Raw genomic sequence first — 18,157 nt, forward strand, 5'->3', positions numbered from 1 at the left:
CTGTGCTTTCTCAAGCCAGAGTTTTTGACAAACCTTTTTAGGTCTTTACTTTCGTTGCTGGGCTGGTTGTAGTTATTTAATCACATTGATTATGCAATTAAAGATAGATTACTGCACCAGATTTTCATTTGTATCCCATTTGCAGTTGCATCAGTTTAGTAAATTTGCAAGTTTATACTTTGTGTACTGAATGTCTTTAATTACAAGCTAAGGCTTGAATTTGTCTCCGAAGCATTTAGAGAACTGAACGTGTAAAAACAAATGCAAGGGTTCAAATTTTCTTTCACAATGGATCTTTAAAGGTAGAGAGCCTAAGATCATGAGACTGTTCTCCAGGAGCTAGGGTTGGGAACCGAAACCCGGTACCAATATGGCACCGGTACCTATGGAACCGGTATGTACTAGAACCGAATCAGAACGCAGATTTCGGTGCCATGCCTGAGCTATCGATTGAAATATTTGTCCTCTGGTTCTCCGAAACGGACGCAAGAAGCATCATCACCGGCACCGCAGACCGTACGTGAAAAATAATTTCCCAACTGAGAAAATGCACGTGAACTCAAGTCGGAAAGCTCTAATAATACAAATCCAACACATCTTTGTAGTAACGCGAGTGCCCATGTTGTTTTCACGTTCCGACTTAAAAACACAACTAAGAAATGAGAGCATTCGAGGAGCGCGTGAATGCAGTAATTACACTTGCTCTGATGGCAGCAGGTAGCCTTCTGTTAATTAAGCTAAACATGCTTAAATTAAAATGCCTAAAGCTAAACCTCCCTTGTATTCACATTTCTAAACCTGTTGTCCAATAAAAGAGAACATTATAACCGTTTTACTCCACAACACCAGTCACATGCTTCCTTTTGTGATCTGATGAGGCTTCAGAATGAGGCAGAAAATATGTTCCATAGGTTACTTTAAAAAGAATACATCGATTAGCAATGGATTATAAATATACTTATGAAAATTAGATGGCTTGAATAACACAGATCAACTATATTGTCGCGGTCAAGTGTTTATTGTCTTTGTTTTATCATTCAAAATGTTTATATGTTCTGTTTACTCGGTTACAGCTATAATAGCGATGCCTTTGTCCATGTAAGGGATTTCATGGAGAGTCTGGAGTTCTCTACTTCTGTGACTGAATATGTGGATTTTCTGTGCGAGGGTGCCATCTGGCGTCCAGAATGAATGAAGCAGACATGTGTTTATAGTGCTAATGGCCAATCCATAATTGTTTGGGGAATTTTTATTTTTTAATAAGTACTGGTTCAGGCACCGGAACCGTTTTAAAAGTATCGATTTGGCACCGGTATCGGAAAAAAAAATCAGAACGATACCCAACCCTACCAGGAGCAGCTTTGATCAATGACACACAGCATGTTAGGGTTCACGCATGAATTTTGGATTTAACCCCATTACATTTGTACACTGCTCTGTGATGCCTGGCCTAATCATTGCTGTGTTTATAGGTACGGCTTTGTTGAGTTTGAGGACACCCGTGATGCTGATGACGCCGTCTATGAGCTGAACGGTAAAGAGCTGTGTGGAGAGCGGGTCATGGTGGAGCACGCCAGGGGTCCGCGCCGGGACCGCGACAGCTATGGAGGGGGCTATTATGGAGGAGGTGGTGGAGGAGGAGGAGGAGGAGGTGGTGGTGGAGGAGGTGGTGGTGGTGGGGGAGGAGGAGGACGCAGTAATTAATGCATTGCATTGAGTACTTGTTTTCAAATTTCTGTAAACCAGATCATTCTAAGAGGATATTACGAGTGTAAGCAAGCATGTAACATAAAGCTTGCTACCCAATTTTATGTTCCTCCAGGTGTTGTCGCTTACAAGTTTATTTTTTTAATATATATTTATATATATTCACATTTGCTGTTAATTTAAGCAATTTTTTATTTCTGTATTGGTATTTACAGAATATCAAACATCATGCTGGCAGAATCGCATTTCAGCTGCTGATGAAAATGCTATTAAAAAGCAAAGGTGTTTTTGTTTCCCTTTCCTTTGTTTTTAGTAAAGTGAGCCAATTCAGCTGCACACAACTTTCTGGATTCCTTATGTCTTCATCATGATGTTCATGTAATGCTAATGAAATGTTGTAAATGAACATTAAGCCCATTAGCCCAGTCATATCAGGGCAAGTCATTGCCAGTTTTTTCTCAAGTGCTTTTCACTCTTTAGTTTCACTAATTGGACTTTCGTAAAACATGTTACTTTTTTTAGTTACCATGATTCTATTATTACTATTTTTTTTATTTTTTTTTATTTTTTTTATATATGATGGTGTTTCTTTTCTCAATATGCCATTTATTTTGTTCTTGAGTTAAAGCTTGTGTTCTAGCCCAGTGGAAAGTAAGCATCAACGTCCATGTTTAAGTCTAATTTTATTTCCAATTTTATTTTCACAATAACGAAGTCCTTGATGTTTCAATTTGAAAGAGTCCAGTGGGGGCTGAGGCTGAGTCCAAGTGTCGTTGTGGCTAAGATGACTACCTGACCGGTTTGGCCTTGGCCTCTTCACCTTACAATGTGTGTGTGACCTTTGCCCCTTGATGCTTTGGCTGACCTAACCGGAAGCCAAGATGACAGCAGCCTTTTGCCAATAGACCAGGGGTGATGGTGAGGAATGACACTAGTTATTGCTATGTTGTCCTTATGGAAAGCCTCTAGCCAGGATGTAATAGAAATACCTAAAATGGAGACATTGGGTTACACTAGCATTTCTGTACGGGCAAGTCAAGATGTTCAAGCGAAGGATTTGTGAGCCTAAATAGTAAAACATTTAATGTTTCGTGCTGCCTATTGAAAAAGTTTTGCCCTGAAAGGCCAAGAATGGTCTCCTCAGCCTTATGTGTGTCTTATCAGTTTCTCTTTTATCCAAATAGTAATGCCTTTTCTGGGAGGCAGCAAAGTGCTCTTGAGTCTGAACAGGTTGGCAATAAGCAACAGAGGGCAAATATGACTTGTATCTTCTCTTAGGTTCTAATGTTAAGTCAATGGCGCTTGTCTTTCCCTGATTTCTCTGTTGTAAGAATCTTTTTTTATGTTCCCTTCCCTTTTCTTACAAAGGTGGTTACAGCAGCAGAAGTCGCACTGGAAGGGAAAAGTATGGCCCTCCTGTTCGCACCGAGTACCGCCTCATTGTGGAAAATCTGTCTAGCCGTTGCAGTTGGCAAGACCTCAAGGTAACGGTTGATGAATTTCGGTTTCAGTAAAAAAAACTTCTCTCTGCATCACTATTTATAACTGAAGGAAGTACCTTGCCATTGCCATCAGTGTTGTGCACAGAGGTGAAGTTTGGGTTCCCTTTGCAGGATTTCATGCGACAGGCAGGTGAGGTGACCTACGCAGATGCCCATAAGGAGCGTGCCAATGAGGGTGTGATTGAGTTCCGCTCTTACTCTGACCTTCGGAGAGCTGTGGAGAAACTGGATGGGACAGACATCAATGGCAGGAAGATTCATCTGGTTGAAGAAAAGCAGCGCCATCGTCGCTCCTACTCTGGCAGCCGCTCTCGGTGAGTGTTAACTTATCACCAACAAGTGCAAAGCACCAATTTCTGGTGAAACTGGTAGTGTTGTGCCTCTAGATTGGCTTGGATTTTGATTCATATTCAAGACATTTCAAATCTTATGCAGGGCTTAAAGTTCTCCGGCACCGTGCCGGATCTCCAGCGTGCAGTGTTTGGCTGCGGAAAAAAATTGTCCTACATTTAAAAAAAAAAAAAAAAAAACTTTCCATGAGTTCGCCTACCAATGGTGTGAGAGGAGCACAGCTTTCACTCTCAACCAAACTAACATTACTAGCCAATCAGAATGTTTTGCTCTTATAAACACGAGACGCGCATAATCGTAGTTGCAGCCCTGATGAATGGCGAAGCTGCGAGGCACAATGGTCAAAGATGTCCATCTAGCGCATATTTACATAGAATAACTAATTAAAAAGCAGTGGAGCTTTGTAAACGGCTCAGAGTAATCATGTCATCTCCATAAAATATGATTGGCAGATCAAATTTACCGGGATTTTTGAAAAGGTCCTGTTCTCATGATCTATTAATGGTAACTTACCGGTAATTTACCAGTACTGTGTGAAAGGGGCTAAACTCTTCCTCTGCATATGCCGTGAATTTGAATTGCTTAACGTTCATCTGGAAAAATAGTGTGCATTCTCACTAAATTTGTAACGCAAGTCATTTATAAACCTATGCTAACACCGGAAAATACATCAACCTATGTCTAAATATGCCATGTATTGTACATCGTGATTTCAAAATAAAAGTTTCTGAGATTGCATGTGGACAAATATTAATGTAATGGAACGTTTAATCACGCTGTAAAGTGAAACATCACCGGGCTGTTGGTGCCCTCTGCATGTTTTTGGTTTAATACATAACGTACTTAAGTTGGTTGTTCATTATGTATAGGCATATTACATAATGTATTTTAACAGTGTTGTTCAATACAATTGTAATTTCTTGGTTTTTATGTTTTATTTGAGCCAATTATTATTATTGCCTCATCGTAAGTTTATATATAAATAGTCATACTAAAGCAGGGTTCCTCAAATCTTGCCCTGGAGGGCCAATGTGCTGCAGAGTTTAGCTCCAACCCTGATCAAAGTCACCTGCCTGTGATTTTTCTAATGATCCCAAAGACATTGATTAACATGCTCAGGTGTGTTTGATTAGGCTTAGAGCTGAACTCTGCAGGAAAGTGGATCTCGTGGTCCAGATTTGAGGATCCCTGTACTAAAGGTTTTCACTTGTCTGTTCACCTGGTCTGTTTGTTACTAAAACATATCAGATTACTTCAGTTGTCAAAATAATCAGTAGATTACTTGATTTACCAAAATAATCACTAGTTACAGCCTAGATTAGTTAAAATATTTCTAAATACAACTGCATTGTTTTACTTTCTGTAATTAAAAGACAAATATTTTGTCATTGAAAATTTCTTAAAAAATAGTATTAAAATATTGTCACGTTCTAGTGAACCAAGTATCTGTATTTTGTCTTATCTCGTGAGCTAGGTGTATTGTCACACCCCTAGTGTTGATGAGCAAGGTCAACCATATATTCATGAAAAAAAAATCAGTTTGAATAAAGAAAGCAATAACTTTGCCATCGTATCCTTTCAAATGTTAAAGTTGCCACAGTCATTGTCATTGCTAAACCCCCCCCCCCATGATTGGGATTTTGCTGGACACTTTTCACCCCTGGTGTACCACAAGGTTCTATCCTGGGTCATATTTAATTGCTGATTATGACGTTAAAAGGCTGTTTTCAAACCCTCTCGTCTTTGTTTGGACAAACATTCCAATGCCAAACTGAATGCTCAAGGGTGCTGCTTTGATCAGAGCCTCAGTATTTGTTTGCATATTAGGCTGGGATAGGAGTAGGTATGTTTAACAAAAATTTCTCTGCCCAGTTCTCGTAGCCGGCGTCGTTCTCGTAGTAGGAGTCGCCGGAGCAGCCGTTCTCGGAGCAACTCAAGATCTCGTTCAAGGTATTAAAACAAAAATTGATTGAATGTAAATGGCTGTTTGTATCTCTTCTTTCAGCTGCTGTTTGTCTTCTATAGGTCTCGCTCTCGCCGGCACCGCTCCCGTTCCAGGTCGGGACACAAGTCTCGCTCCAAATCCCCATCGAGCAAGTCTCGCTCGCGTAACCGTAAATCTCGTTCTCGCTCCCGCACACACAAATCTCGCAGTCGATCAACCAGTCGCAAGTCTCGCTCTCGCTCGGATGAGCGCAAGTCCCGCTCTAAGAGCACTTCTAAAGTGAAGTCGGATCGTGGACGCTCCAAGGAGAAATCAGTTGGCAGGAAATCCAGAAGTAGATCTGCTTCACCGATGGAGAATGGCGACGGGGGTCGTGCCAAGTCTGCTTCTCGCTCTCCGTCACCTCAGGCTGAGAAGAGCCAGCACAAGTCTCCAGACAGGCATTCACGCTCTCGCTCAAAGTCTGGCTCGCGCTCTAAATCCCGCTCCCGTTCCAGGTCTGCATCCCAAGATTAGTATTAAGTGTGGTGTGATTTTTGGTTTTTCCCCCACCTTCTTACGAGTCCAGTTGTCCAGGGTAGTTTTCTAGTGGTCATGATGGGATCCAGGACTAAGGCATTTAATTTTTTATTTTACTCTTCTATAGTAAAAGTGAATCACCCACCGCTTCAATATTTTATATTCATAACAATAGCATGAAAATAAGTGATTTAATTTAGTGTGCTGCATGTCAGTCCTTTTTATAAACCATGATCCTCTGTGGTGTGTGGCTGGAAGAGGCTTCTTGGCAAGGAAACGAAAAGCCGCTGCATCTTGTGGCTTGTAAACCTATTATCTGAAAAATTTAGGCTTTGGTTTCTTCATGTAATAGTTCATTAAACTCTCTGATTTTGTTTTATTAAAATCCAGTCTATATATTTTATTGTTGCGTGTTCTTTTTAATGCCTTTTTCACCAAAAATCATTGATTTGTAAAGGGTTATACTTTCTTGGCAGATAAAAGTGGTTCTCAAGGCCTATTCACACCAACAGCTATAATAGTGCTTTATTTTACAGTCCTGTTCCATGTGCACATACAGTGTGTGCATAATTATGCAAGTTGATATTCTGATCTTTTTTTTTTCACATTTGACCAATTTCAATATATATCACTTATAAATGATTAAATACAGAACCAATAGTAGTTATTAAAATTAGTGTGGTTTGGAATTGGTCAAATGTGCTTGGGGAAAAAAATGATCAGAATATCACCTTGCATAATAATAATGCACGCACTGTACTATGTACAGTTATTGTGATTACAATAACTGGTAATAAGGTACTAACTCTAAACCTAACTGTAACCCATGTAGTTAGTTACCTTACATTACTTTCTTAGCTAAGCACATCAGCTAAAAACACATCTCTTCCATCTTTATTCATGTGTCTTTTTATTTATTATACAATTAACAAAGCAAAGAAAAGCCTCTTAACACTAGCTTGCTCTATTCTATCGGTTTTCTTATGTAATTTAAGAAATAAAAACCCTTGCTACGTGTACTGCGTTAAGCTGAGACTTGTTATAGCACTTGTATATCATTGCTCTTTTGTTGTTTTGATTGCTTCTATTGTCTTCATTTGTAAGTCGCTTTGGGAAAAAAGCATCTGCTAAATGACTAAAAGTAAATGTACACACACTGTAAAATAAAGTGCAACCACTATAATAGCTGGGTTACACTTTATTTTAGGGTGTCCATACATTTAAGTACCGAGTAATATTAATTAACTGCATGTACTTGCAGTACTATATGGTTAGGGTTTGGCTTAGGGAAACTTGCATGTAATTATGCATAAGTGTTGCTGTTAATACAATTATGCATTTGAGTGTTGATGACATTATTTTGTAGCATTGATGCTAATGTTATTGCTCTTGTTGTGAACGGGCCTTCAAGTGTTGGAATTTAGTCTTCTATCGTTGACAGAACTGCATTGCTTATAAGAGACAAACGATAAATTGATTCCTATATGAAGACTTTTCCCCCTCTAGCACTGGCTGCAGAGCATTTTTCATGATGAAAGCTTCAGGATCTCATGGATTTCCATTGCCAGAGGAACGGCTGGTTTGATTACAGTTCAGCTCTGGACATCAGGGCAGAACATGGCAGCTGGTGACTCTCTTCCCAGCGGCTCATGGATGCAGGCCGATCTGAGAGCAGGGAAAAGCAGAAGGAACCAAACTAATGAAGAATGTTTTTGCATTAGAAATAGTTCAGCTGATCTGGTACTACCACTAAAGGTAACTCAGATGTTTAATGAAGAACATCGATGAGATTTAACTAGCCATTAATGATAGACATTGATCTAGTCCAGCCATGTGACATTAAAGATTGTATTAGATGCATTAATGCAAGGGTTTTCTAACCTGTCCTGGACGACCCCAGTCCTGTACACAAAATGTACCTCACGAAACTGATTTAGGACAGGCATCTGAAGCAGCAGAATGATTTCATAAAACGGAGCGACTGAGTGGGTCAGACTGAAAGCAGATTTCACACTGTCCTGCACTGGCAATCATCCATTGTCCTGCAAATCAGTCCCAACTGAGCCTGGTTTCTCCCAAGGTTTCTTTCTTCTCCGTTTCTGTCACCGATGGAGGTTTGGTTCCTTTGGTTCGCTCAGTTGGAGACGCTTGACTGATTACACAGACACTGTTGGAGGAGAGCTGAACTGGTGATGGCATCACTGAATCATCAAATGAACTGACTTTAGCTGGAAAATGGCTCTTTTTCTCTTTTGCATTATTGACTAACTATTTTCCTGTTGACACTGTAAAGCTGCTTTGACACAATCAGTATTGTATAAAGCGCTAGGCTATATAAACAATGAATTGACATGATCTGCAATCAGAAAGTCCTGCTTTTTTGTGTCCCACGTGAGCATCTGGTGGTATTACCTTCGATCAGGATGTAAAGAATTGGCTCAACTATCTAAATCCATTACCTATACTTCTGTTTTCTGCTCCAGAATCAAGCTACTCTTAACCAGTGGTTTCTAGGATCAGATTCCGCTCTTTTTCTCTTTTGCATTATTGACTAACTATTTTCCTTTTGACACTGTAAAGCTGCTTTGACACAATCAGTATTGTATAAAGCGCTAGGCTATATAAACAATGAATTGACATGATCTGCAATCAGAAAGTCCTGCTTTTTTGTGTCCCACGTGAGCATCTGGTGGTATTACCTTCGATCAGGATGTAAAGAATTGGCTCAACTATCTAAATCCATTACCTATACTTCTGTTTTCTGCTCCAGAATCAAGCTACTCTTAACCAGTGGTTTCTAGGATCAGATTCCTGCTGCCAAATCTAAAGCAGAGGTCTGCTCCTGGAGATCCTGTCCTGTTCCAACCTGCACCATGATAGTCATTTTCATCTTTACAGGGTAATAAAGATATTTTTGGATAGAAACAATGGATTTCTTTGGAACTGTTCACACACCAGGCACAAATAGTCATCTGTGAATTAAGAAATAAAATAAATGTACAAAGAAAAACCTAAACTTTCAGTGCCTTTCATAGTGTTATTTTGTGATTTGAGAGATTTAACAGCTCAGTTTTAAAATGGTGAGCATGAATTATGACTCGCAAGTGAATTTAGGCCTACTGCATGTTTTAATACATGCAGCTGTATATTATTCTGTTTAATATAAACATGACACACGGTTGAAAAATCAAGAGTTCTCGTTTATTTGTATCCTGGGCTGTTAAATGTATAAAACTGCACATGCTAGTTTACCTAAATACGCGTCTCTTGCTGTGTGTGTGATGAGCAGCAAAGATAGGCATAGCATATGTATGTTATTAACGTAAGTCCTGGCTGGCTAATTACTTCAAATATATATGCATGTATATATTAAATGGGAAACATGATTTTGGCAGCACAGTCGCTAGTTTTTTAGCAGGGTTGAGAGCGGCACGTGATACACCGTGTCGGTACACCTCAAGGCAGTGTATGCAGACCGCTGTTATTTAATATAATGATTAATTAAGTTTTTGAAGAAATTGATCACAGTATAGGAAAATCATTATATGCTGATGACGGGGCGTGGGGCCCTTTGGATAAGGGGAAGGCAATAGCACAAGAGTGTTGGGAACAATACATCTAATTGTATGAGTTTTGAATGGATAGAAAGTGCAAAAGCAAGAAAGGCATGTTTACATACTACTATACAATACTGTTCAACAGTTCCTTACTCTGAAGTTCCCCCTTAGAAGTTTAGGAGTTTATAATGCCTTTAATTGACTTGCAATTACAGGAAAAAATAACAAGAAAATCAAAACTTATGCCTGTCTGGTGCATAGTTAAAAACTATAAGGAGTTGCGTTTCACCAGTAAAATAAATGTTATTTACAGATGGTTCAAAGAACCCTGATATTGGTCGCACAGGTGCTGCAGTAGCTATATACATCGCACAATGCGAGGAAAATATGAAAAATAGAACAACAGATGACTTTCAGTGAATAGGTAGCAGTAATATTACGTTTACAGTGGCTAGAACTAAGAAATAAAAACAATAGTAGCATCTGATTTATTTTAGTTTATGTGCTCTCAAAAGTATTGGATCCGGGAAATCATGCAGACTTGATATTTTAAATGAAACATATCAAATCATCCTTAGATTACACACTAATGGTACGAATGTATCATTTATCTGGGTTCCTGCACAGGTAGGCTAGGTGTGAAAAGAAACAAAGAGGTAGATCTGTTAGCAAAACAATCTCTCAAATTCCAAACAATAGATCTACAGGTTAACTTAAGTAAAGATGAAGCCAAGACTATAATAAAGGTACATAGACTAAATCTATGGCAGGAATACTGGGATATGGACCTTTTTCACATTTCCGGGTTTCTCAGCAGCGGAAGTCGTCATAGTTGGGTTAACTTGAAGAGCAGGAATGGGAGAGCACCACAGATACTCCACGATAGTGTTTTCCTGACTTTCAATGAAAGGAAAAAAATAGAGAGACTGATATCGTGTGTGTCTGTGTGTGTGTGAGTGTGAGTGTGTGTGTGTGTGAGTGTGAGTGTGAGTGTGTGTGAGTGAGTCAGTGAGTGTGTGTGTGTGTGTGTGAGTGAGTCAGCGAGTGTCTGTGTGTGAGTGAGTGACTGAGAGTGTGTGTGCGTGAGCTAGTGAGTGTCTGTGTGTGTGTGTGAGTGAGTGACTGAGAGTGTGTGTTACAATTCTATTTATTTATGGTTATTTAGATTTTTATTCCTCTTTTTCTTCAATTTACTGTCTGATAATTATTGCGTTTGATCTTACCGTATTTTAGCCTAACAGATGTTCCTGATATCTGTTGCATGTGCAGCAATGCATAAAATAATTAACAGTTTGTAAATATATAGTTAAAATTGTTTATAATTATCACATTTGTATTCCTTTTTTTACATCTACTGTTTGATACTGATTTTTTTTGCTGTTAGTTTATTGTGTTTCATCATAATTGCTGTTCCCTTCTGAAGTTTTATTAACATTTATTGAATTACATTGAATAAAATATTAATTAATTACAAAATGTTTGTATAAAGTGTTATGAATGATCACTATTCATTCCTTATTTTGTTAGATTTTTAATGATCAAATACTGAATAACAAAAATGCTTTCTATGTGCTCCGTTTCTAACAAGATTTTAATGTTTGCCTGTAATCATAATGTAAAACCTGATACCTTATCTAACCAAAAATATCTAAACCTTGACAAAAAGTAGTCTTTTAGAATGTCTAGATATAGATCTAAATGCAAAACCTAAAAACATGAAGAAATGATGTCTAAAAAACAACGGGAATCCAAAAGCCTCTGTATATATCTATATAGGGTGCTAATACAAGAGGTTACGCAGCATTACACAAGTTTTTATTTTTTAATGCCTCCAGATGGCCCAATTCTCACTTCGAAAAATTTATTTTAAATGCCTTCACTCTATTTTAATGTGAGATATTGCATTTATTAAAAAATAGTAAATAAATAAAGAGATTAAAAAAATAGTAATTCTAATGCAGAAAATTGCTCATTAAAATTTTGCTCATATAAATATAGCATAGTATCATAAAATTCCCTCAAAATCATAAATAATAATAAAAAAATATTATTGAACAAAGATATATTACATTGATTTTCCTGAAGAAGAAAAAAAAGAAGTTACATTTCAAGGCTTCGGTCACTTTTGACCGAGAAGAAGGCAAGTGTGGCTCCTAAACGAAGAGGGCCAGATTAAAAGAAGTATTTTAAAAATATAAACGTACATATATATTTGGAACAGCACTAAGGAAAACAGTTAATTTCACATCTGAAAGAGAACGTCTACTAGAACGAATATATGTTTTTCTTTCTTTCTTTTCTTCCTCCTGTCATCTTTTGTTCCACCCTCCAGTCCAGCAGGTGGCGGTAAAGCACATATTAGCTGGTCTGCCCCCCGCCAAAAACACTCGAGAAGAAGAAGAAGAAGAAGGCGGCCGCACACTTGTTTTTGTTGTTGCTTGTTTTTATTTCTTATATATATATATATATATATATATTTTTTTTTCTAAGCGCAGTTGATCAATGCTTTTAAAGTTGTGGTATCATCTTTAGAGAATCTGCATCGAGAGATTTGACAGAAAACCTGACTGCTTTACATCCACACATCTGCGTGTGGGAGGTTAGTAGCGTTATCTTTGTTTATTATGGTTCTAGTAAACGGTTTAAAGGATATTACTATAACCAAAGCCACCAGAGTAACCACACCAACATGCCGCAGCTATTGTGCCTACTGTAAATAACGCACTCGTATGATATATACCTCTTAACATGCTTTCACAATCTGTTAGTTTAAGTAATTTCGGGATTTATTTCTGCGTAGACTGTGGTGTGAATAAGCAAATGCCCATAGTTTTACTGTAGCAACGAAAGTAGTGTCTTGTTGTATTGGAGTTTAGAAGTAAATAGTGTTTGGTACGCAATTAAATGTGTCTTTTAAATGTATTTTTAGGCTCTGGAAGGGAATAGTCATGAGTGCTGGTGAGTATAATGCTTTCTAATAGAATAGAAGCTGTCCTCGGGTTCTCTCGGGGGCTTTCAAATGCTGAGTTTTGATTTATGGTCTGTGATGGACATCACTTTACTGTTCTACAGCACATCTCCGGTGTTAATGGCTCCACAAAGCTTGTGCTTCACTCCCTGTTTTACAGAGCGAGCGTTTGTGTTTGTTGATGAAGAGGAGCTCTTCAGCGTGACGAAGGATCTGGACTGTCTCTACTGCAGGATTCCAGTCACTGCATCTAAACAGCACCTCAGAAAGAAACATCTCAGATTCGCTATATATTATAAAGACTCTGGCCTCGGTAATCAACCTGCAACTGCTTCTACAACACACACAAATAGCATTCTACACCCGTTCCCAACTTGCATGTTGTCTGTTCTTGACAGGGAAGTTTTCTATCCCCTGTTACTGTTCTGATGGAGGCCAGGGCAGGAGCCACTGGCATTGCCCACTGTGCTCAAAAATATTGCACAGGACACAGAATTACAAAATCCATATTACCAACCACGGTTTGTGTCTTATCACAATACATTTCTTATTGAATGGTCTTAGAAGGAAAATGGAATATCAAATCTGTATCGGGCTGCATGATTGTGCACTGTTTACATACACACTACCAATATACACATGCTCGTTTATTATTATTATTAGCATTGTCTATATTGTAGAATATAAACAAACCATGTTTATTTGGAGCTCATCCAAGGTGGTTCTTGTTAATTGATATCCTTCGATTCTGATCTGTTTCACGCGACTGCAGGTGTTGAGATGACAGACAAGTCCTCAGGTGAGCAATGGCATTTAATCATTTTTCAGTAGCACTCATCCGTTGATCAAATGCTTGGCTGTGTGCAACACCACAGCAGCCTGACGGACTGTTTTGTGTGACGGTGCCTCCTAAAGACGCAGACGCATTTACCATTTCCACAAGTGAAATTCAAAGGGCAAAAGATTTCTCCATGCAGATTTCACATTGGGTTCGGTTGGTAATGCAGATTCGCCGTGTTACAACCGAAGACAAAGCGAGTGACTTCTGTGTGAGCTGTGTGCCTCATACATCGCTACACTATTGTTAGCAGACAGTGGACCTTTTTTGCCTTTTGAAATTTCGCTAATGTGACCACTCTTTAAGTATATAATTGTAGACCGGCTTCCAAGGCATCATAATATACTCATAGAAATCGTCACGCACTATGAGACGCGGAAGCGGTGTCTGATTCGTTAACGAGCTGATTCTTTTCATCACGCACTTTGTTTAGTGCATGAACCTATGGACCTGTCCATAGTTGTGCGTACCATCTGAACGGGGGTGGGTTTTATTTCAAAACTAGTGCAGTCAAACAAATAAAAGTTTTCGTTTACATAATATATATATATATGTGTGTGTACTGTGTATATTTATTATGTATATAAATACACACACATGCATGTATATAGTTAAGAAAAACATGTTATGTTTATGTTTTAAAACATTTATATATAATATAAATGATATGAATGTAAATATATACATGTCAATATTTTCAAAATATATATACTGTATATACATATATATACATAATAAATATACACAGTACACACACATATATATTATGTAAACAAAACTTTTATTTTGGATGTGATTAATCGCTTGACAGCACTATTCAAAACTAAACATAATGCAAAGTAGTATGTTTGCATAAGTTTTTTTGTTTGTTTGTTTGTTTTTTAAATGCTAACACATTTTGCCCCATGTATATTGTATATTTATATTTGCCAACACACATCATATACTATATGATAGGGGTGGGAATCACCAGAGAATCACTCACGATACGATATTATCACGATACTTGTGTCACGGTACAATATTATTGCGATTTTAAATATATTGCGATATATTGCAATTTATTACCTTTTTCCAACTTCAAATTATGTCCCCAAAGGAAAACTTTGACGACATCTGTTTTAACTAAAAAGAAACATTTCCCAGTTTGTTTATCTCACTTCGGTTGTATTGCTGCAGTGCAAAATGGGATTGTCAAGCAGACAAACTGACCAACACTCATGAAAACCTGTCATAAATGTTGTATGCACCTGGCAAACTTGACTATTTGTATTACAGTCTAATCTAGTCCACCTTAATTAAATGTAAACAGGTATTTACTGCTGTGCTACTTACAGGTATTTTGAGCAGTGTAAGTTGAAATTGTACTAAAAAGTTGTGCAGACCCTTCAGCAATTGGGCCATTTGAAAGTAAATTACTGTTCAATTTAAATTCAATTAAATAAAACATGTAGTCTTACATCTAGGAAGCTGACCTCACCAGAACCCAACACCACCATCTAGTGGATTGTAAAGAAATTTATTTTATTATTCTACCAAATAGTATAATAAAAGATGGATACTTGGCATCCGTGTATTGACACAGTATCGTCGTGGAGTATATCGCGATACTATGCTGTATCGATTTTTTCACCACCCCTACTATATAATTTTGTTGTTGTTGTTGTTTTCACTTGTTACCACACTTGAATTATCAGTAGTAATCAGTGAATGACATGTAGTTATAACAGGAGGATTGAGTGTCTAAAATTTTAAAAATCAAGTACTTTTGTGCTTTTACCCAAGTAAAATTGAAAAGGAGTACACTTATTGGATACACTTTATTTTAAGGTGTCCTTGTTACAGTGTAATTATAAATTTAAGTACGGAGTAATAATAGTTAACTACATTGACTTACTATATAGTTAGGGTTATTAGGGTTTGGCTTAGGGTTACTTGCATGTAATTATGCATAAGTTATTGTTATTATAATAGTAAGTACATAAAACATGTAACAAGGACACCTTAAAATAAAGTGTTGTTATTACTGAAGTAATATTTTATGCACTTTTACTCAAGTACTTCTTGATTTGTGTACTCCGTCCACCTCTGGTCACATAGTGGCTGATATTGTAAAGAAATTTATTTTATTATTCTACCAAATAGTATAATAAAAGATGGATCCGTGTATCGACACAGTATCGTCGTGGAGTATATCGCGATACTATGCTGTATCGATTTTTTCACCACCCCTACTATATAATTTTGTTGTTGTTGTTGTTTTCACTTGTTACCACACTTGAATTATCAGTAGTAATCAGTGAATGACATGTAGTTATAACAGGAGGATAGAGTGTCTAAAATTTTAAAAATCAAGTACTTTTGTGCTTTTACCCAAGTAAAATTGAAAAGGAGTACACTTATTGGATACACTTTATTTTAAGGTGTCCTTGTTACAGTGTAATTATAAATTTAAGTACGGAGTAATAATAGTTAACTACATTGACTTACTATATAGTTAGGGTTATTAGGGTTTGGCTTAGGGTTACTTGCATGTAATTATGCATAAGTTATTGTTATTATAATAGTAAGTACATAAAACATGTAACAAGGACACCTTAAAATAAAGTGTTGTTATTACTGAAGTAATATTTTATGCACTTTTACTCAAGTACTTCTTGATTTGTGTACTCCGTCCACCTCTGGTCACATAGTGGCTGATCATTCAGTTTTGGAAACAGCCATATCCCAAACTGAGATTCATCTCAAAGTTTCCTCTTCTTCCAGTTGAGCTACAGCCTACAACTGTCCTGTTAGAGAGCCTACAAACAGACAACGAAGACAAGACACCAGGCAACAAGGCAGTGTGCCAAAAGTGTGGGATCCACTTTACCACAACGTCAAATTTGAGACGGCACGAGAGACTACAGCACAGCCAGGACCAGCAGCCCATTTTATGCATAGATGCCAAAAATGCAATCTATGTTACACCCAAATATCTGCACGGGCCAAGAGTGCCCATTCATATCCGCAAGTCCTTCACCTTGCAGATTCTGCTGTGTGAGCTGGAGGAATGCTGGGATTTCATGAAAGCGCAGGCCCAGAGCGGGAATCCTGGGAAGGAATGCCGTCACCTGCTCCGAACGAATCAGGCTACGTTCTACGTTCCCCCTCCGCCGCTGTGCATTAACTCTCTGGAGGAGATGAGCCACAAACACCTCCTGTCCGCATCCGAGAGACACGAGTGCCAGGAGATCAACTCTAGGGCATGTATGCAGGGGGTGGATTGTGTGTACCCTATTTTTTGGGGCGAGCATGACCTTTCAGAGAGATGTGTCTTCTTTTCGGTGTACACCGACCTTGAGGACAAATGGTGTCAGTTTGGGAGGACACACGTCTCGTTTGACACCAAGTCTGGCAGCTGGAAGTGTCTGTGTAAGCACAAAAGAAGCCACTGCGTCCACAAGTGTTTGTCTATGTGGTGGTTGTTTCAGGAGCGTCCTGAGCTGTTGCAGAATGCCCTAGATGTCCACGCGGAAAGAGTCGACGTGCTTGAGGAAGCGGCCATGGATGCAGAGGACGTGCTTTAGATGACGGACTCCACATCCGTCAAAACTTCTCTCGTTTTCTGTCTTTACTCAATAAAAACACTAGGCGTAACCTTTATGTTGGCTTGTTTTTTGTTAACGGTTGGTTTGCAAAAACTTGTGTGCTGTGCTATGTTTGCAGTGTTGAGGGAAAGGCATTACAAGTAACGCTAGTTATGTAATCAGATTACTTTTCTCAAGTAACTAGTCAATAACACATTACTTTTACATTTGCAATGAAATATTGAAGTTACTTTTTCCCATTTTAGTCACTTCAGCCTGAAGCTTATTAATTTCACTTAAAAAAAAATTTAATTGGCCTTTACAGTTGCCAAAAATATAACTTTTTTTGTGTTTTTGTTATTCATAATTAAATAAGCAAGCCCAGCCCAAGCGACAAAAAGTAACACAAAAGTAATGCAACGTATTACACTCTTAAAAATAAAGGTGCTTAAAAGGTTCTTCACGGCGATGGAAGAACCATTTTTGGTTCCACAAAGAACCATTCAGTCACAGAACCATCTCTTTCTTACCTTTTAATAATCTGAAGAACCTTACACCACAAAGAACCTTTTGTGAAACAGAAAGGTTCTTCAGATGTTAAAGGTTCTTTATGGAACCATTTAGACAAAAAGGTTCTTCTATGGCATCGTGAAGCACCTTTATTTTTAAGAGTGTACTTTCCATAAAAAGGAACTTAAGTAACGCAATTAGTTATTTTTTATGGAATAATGCAGTATTGTAATTATTACTTTTAAAAGTCAATTTCCACAACATTGTATGTTCATGGTGACCGTGATTTCACCAAGTACAACATGTTCCTGGATCAACATCCTTGTTGATCCTGGAACAACATTCCAATTAACCAATCAGAATTGAGAGATAACTTTTCAGGAAATATCTGTTTTAGGCTTACAATCAGGATTAGGTGCTTCTACACCCTTGTTAATCAGCTATCATTCCACACTGATTTTAGGAATAAATTATGGGTAGGGTTAGGTTTAGGGGTAGGGATTGGGTTTAGTCTATATTTTTGGACAGTAATGTTGATCCACACTCTAAAAAATGCTGGGTTAAAAAGGGACAAACCCAGCTATTGGGTTGTTTTGACCCAGCGGTTGGGTTGTTTTGGAGTCAAAACAACCCAACCGCCGGGTCAAAAACAACCCAACCGCCGGGTCAAAACAACCCAACCGCCGGGTCA

The 18,157-nt window shown here is 38.1% G+C and overlaps 2 protein-coding genes across 2 annotated transcripts; both read left to right on the top strand.

Moving 5' to 3' along the window:
- Positions 1 to 1,460: 1,460 nt before the first annotated feature.
- Positions 1,461 to 6,422, top strand: LOC107564792 (serine/arginine-rich splicing factor 6-like). Its single transcript, XM_016249943.1, has 6 exons — positions 1,461 to 1,651; positions 1,685 to 1,696; positions 3,076 to 3,191; positions 3,321 to 3,523; positions 5,433 to 5,510; positions 5,586 to 6,422. Exons 1-6 carry the CDS (start codon positions 1,561 to 1,563, stop codon positions 6,019 to 6,021), a joined length of 936 nt encoding a protein of 311 aa, XP_016105429.1. The 5' UTR covers positions 1,461 to 1,560; the 3' UTR covers positions 6,022 to 6,422.
- A 5,642-nt stretch (positions 6,423 to 12,064) lies between these two features.
- Positions 12,065 to 17,019, top strand: LOC107564805 (uncharacterized). The gene is made up of 6 exons (XM_016249966.1): positions 12,065 to 12,180; positions 12,511 to 12,539; positions 12,710 to 12,862; positions 12,948 to 13,070; positions 13,322 to 13,348; positions 16,154 to 17,019. The coding sequence occupies exons 2-6, from the start codon at positions 12,530 to 12,532 to the stop codon at positions 16,954 to 16,956; spliced, it is 1,116 nt and encodes a 371-aa protein (XP_016105452.1). The 5' UTR covers positions 12,065 to 12,180; positions 12,511 to 12,529; the 3' UTR covers positions 16,957 to 17,019.
- The last annotated feature ends 1,138 nt before the right edge of the window (positions 17,020 to 18,157 follow it).

Source organism: Sinocyclocheilus grahami, unplaced genomic scaffold, assembly GCF_001515645.1.
Source record: "Sinocyclocheilus grahami isolate Dianchi unplaced genomic scaffold, SAMN03320097.WGS_v1.1 scaffold964.1, whole genome shotgun sequence".
Classification (NCBI taxonomy): Eukaryota; Metazoa; Chordata; class Actinopteri; order Cypriniformes; family Cyprinidae; genus Sinocyclocheilus; species Sinocyclocheilus grahami.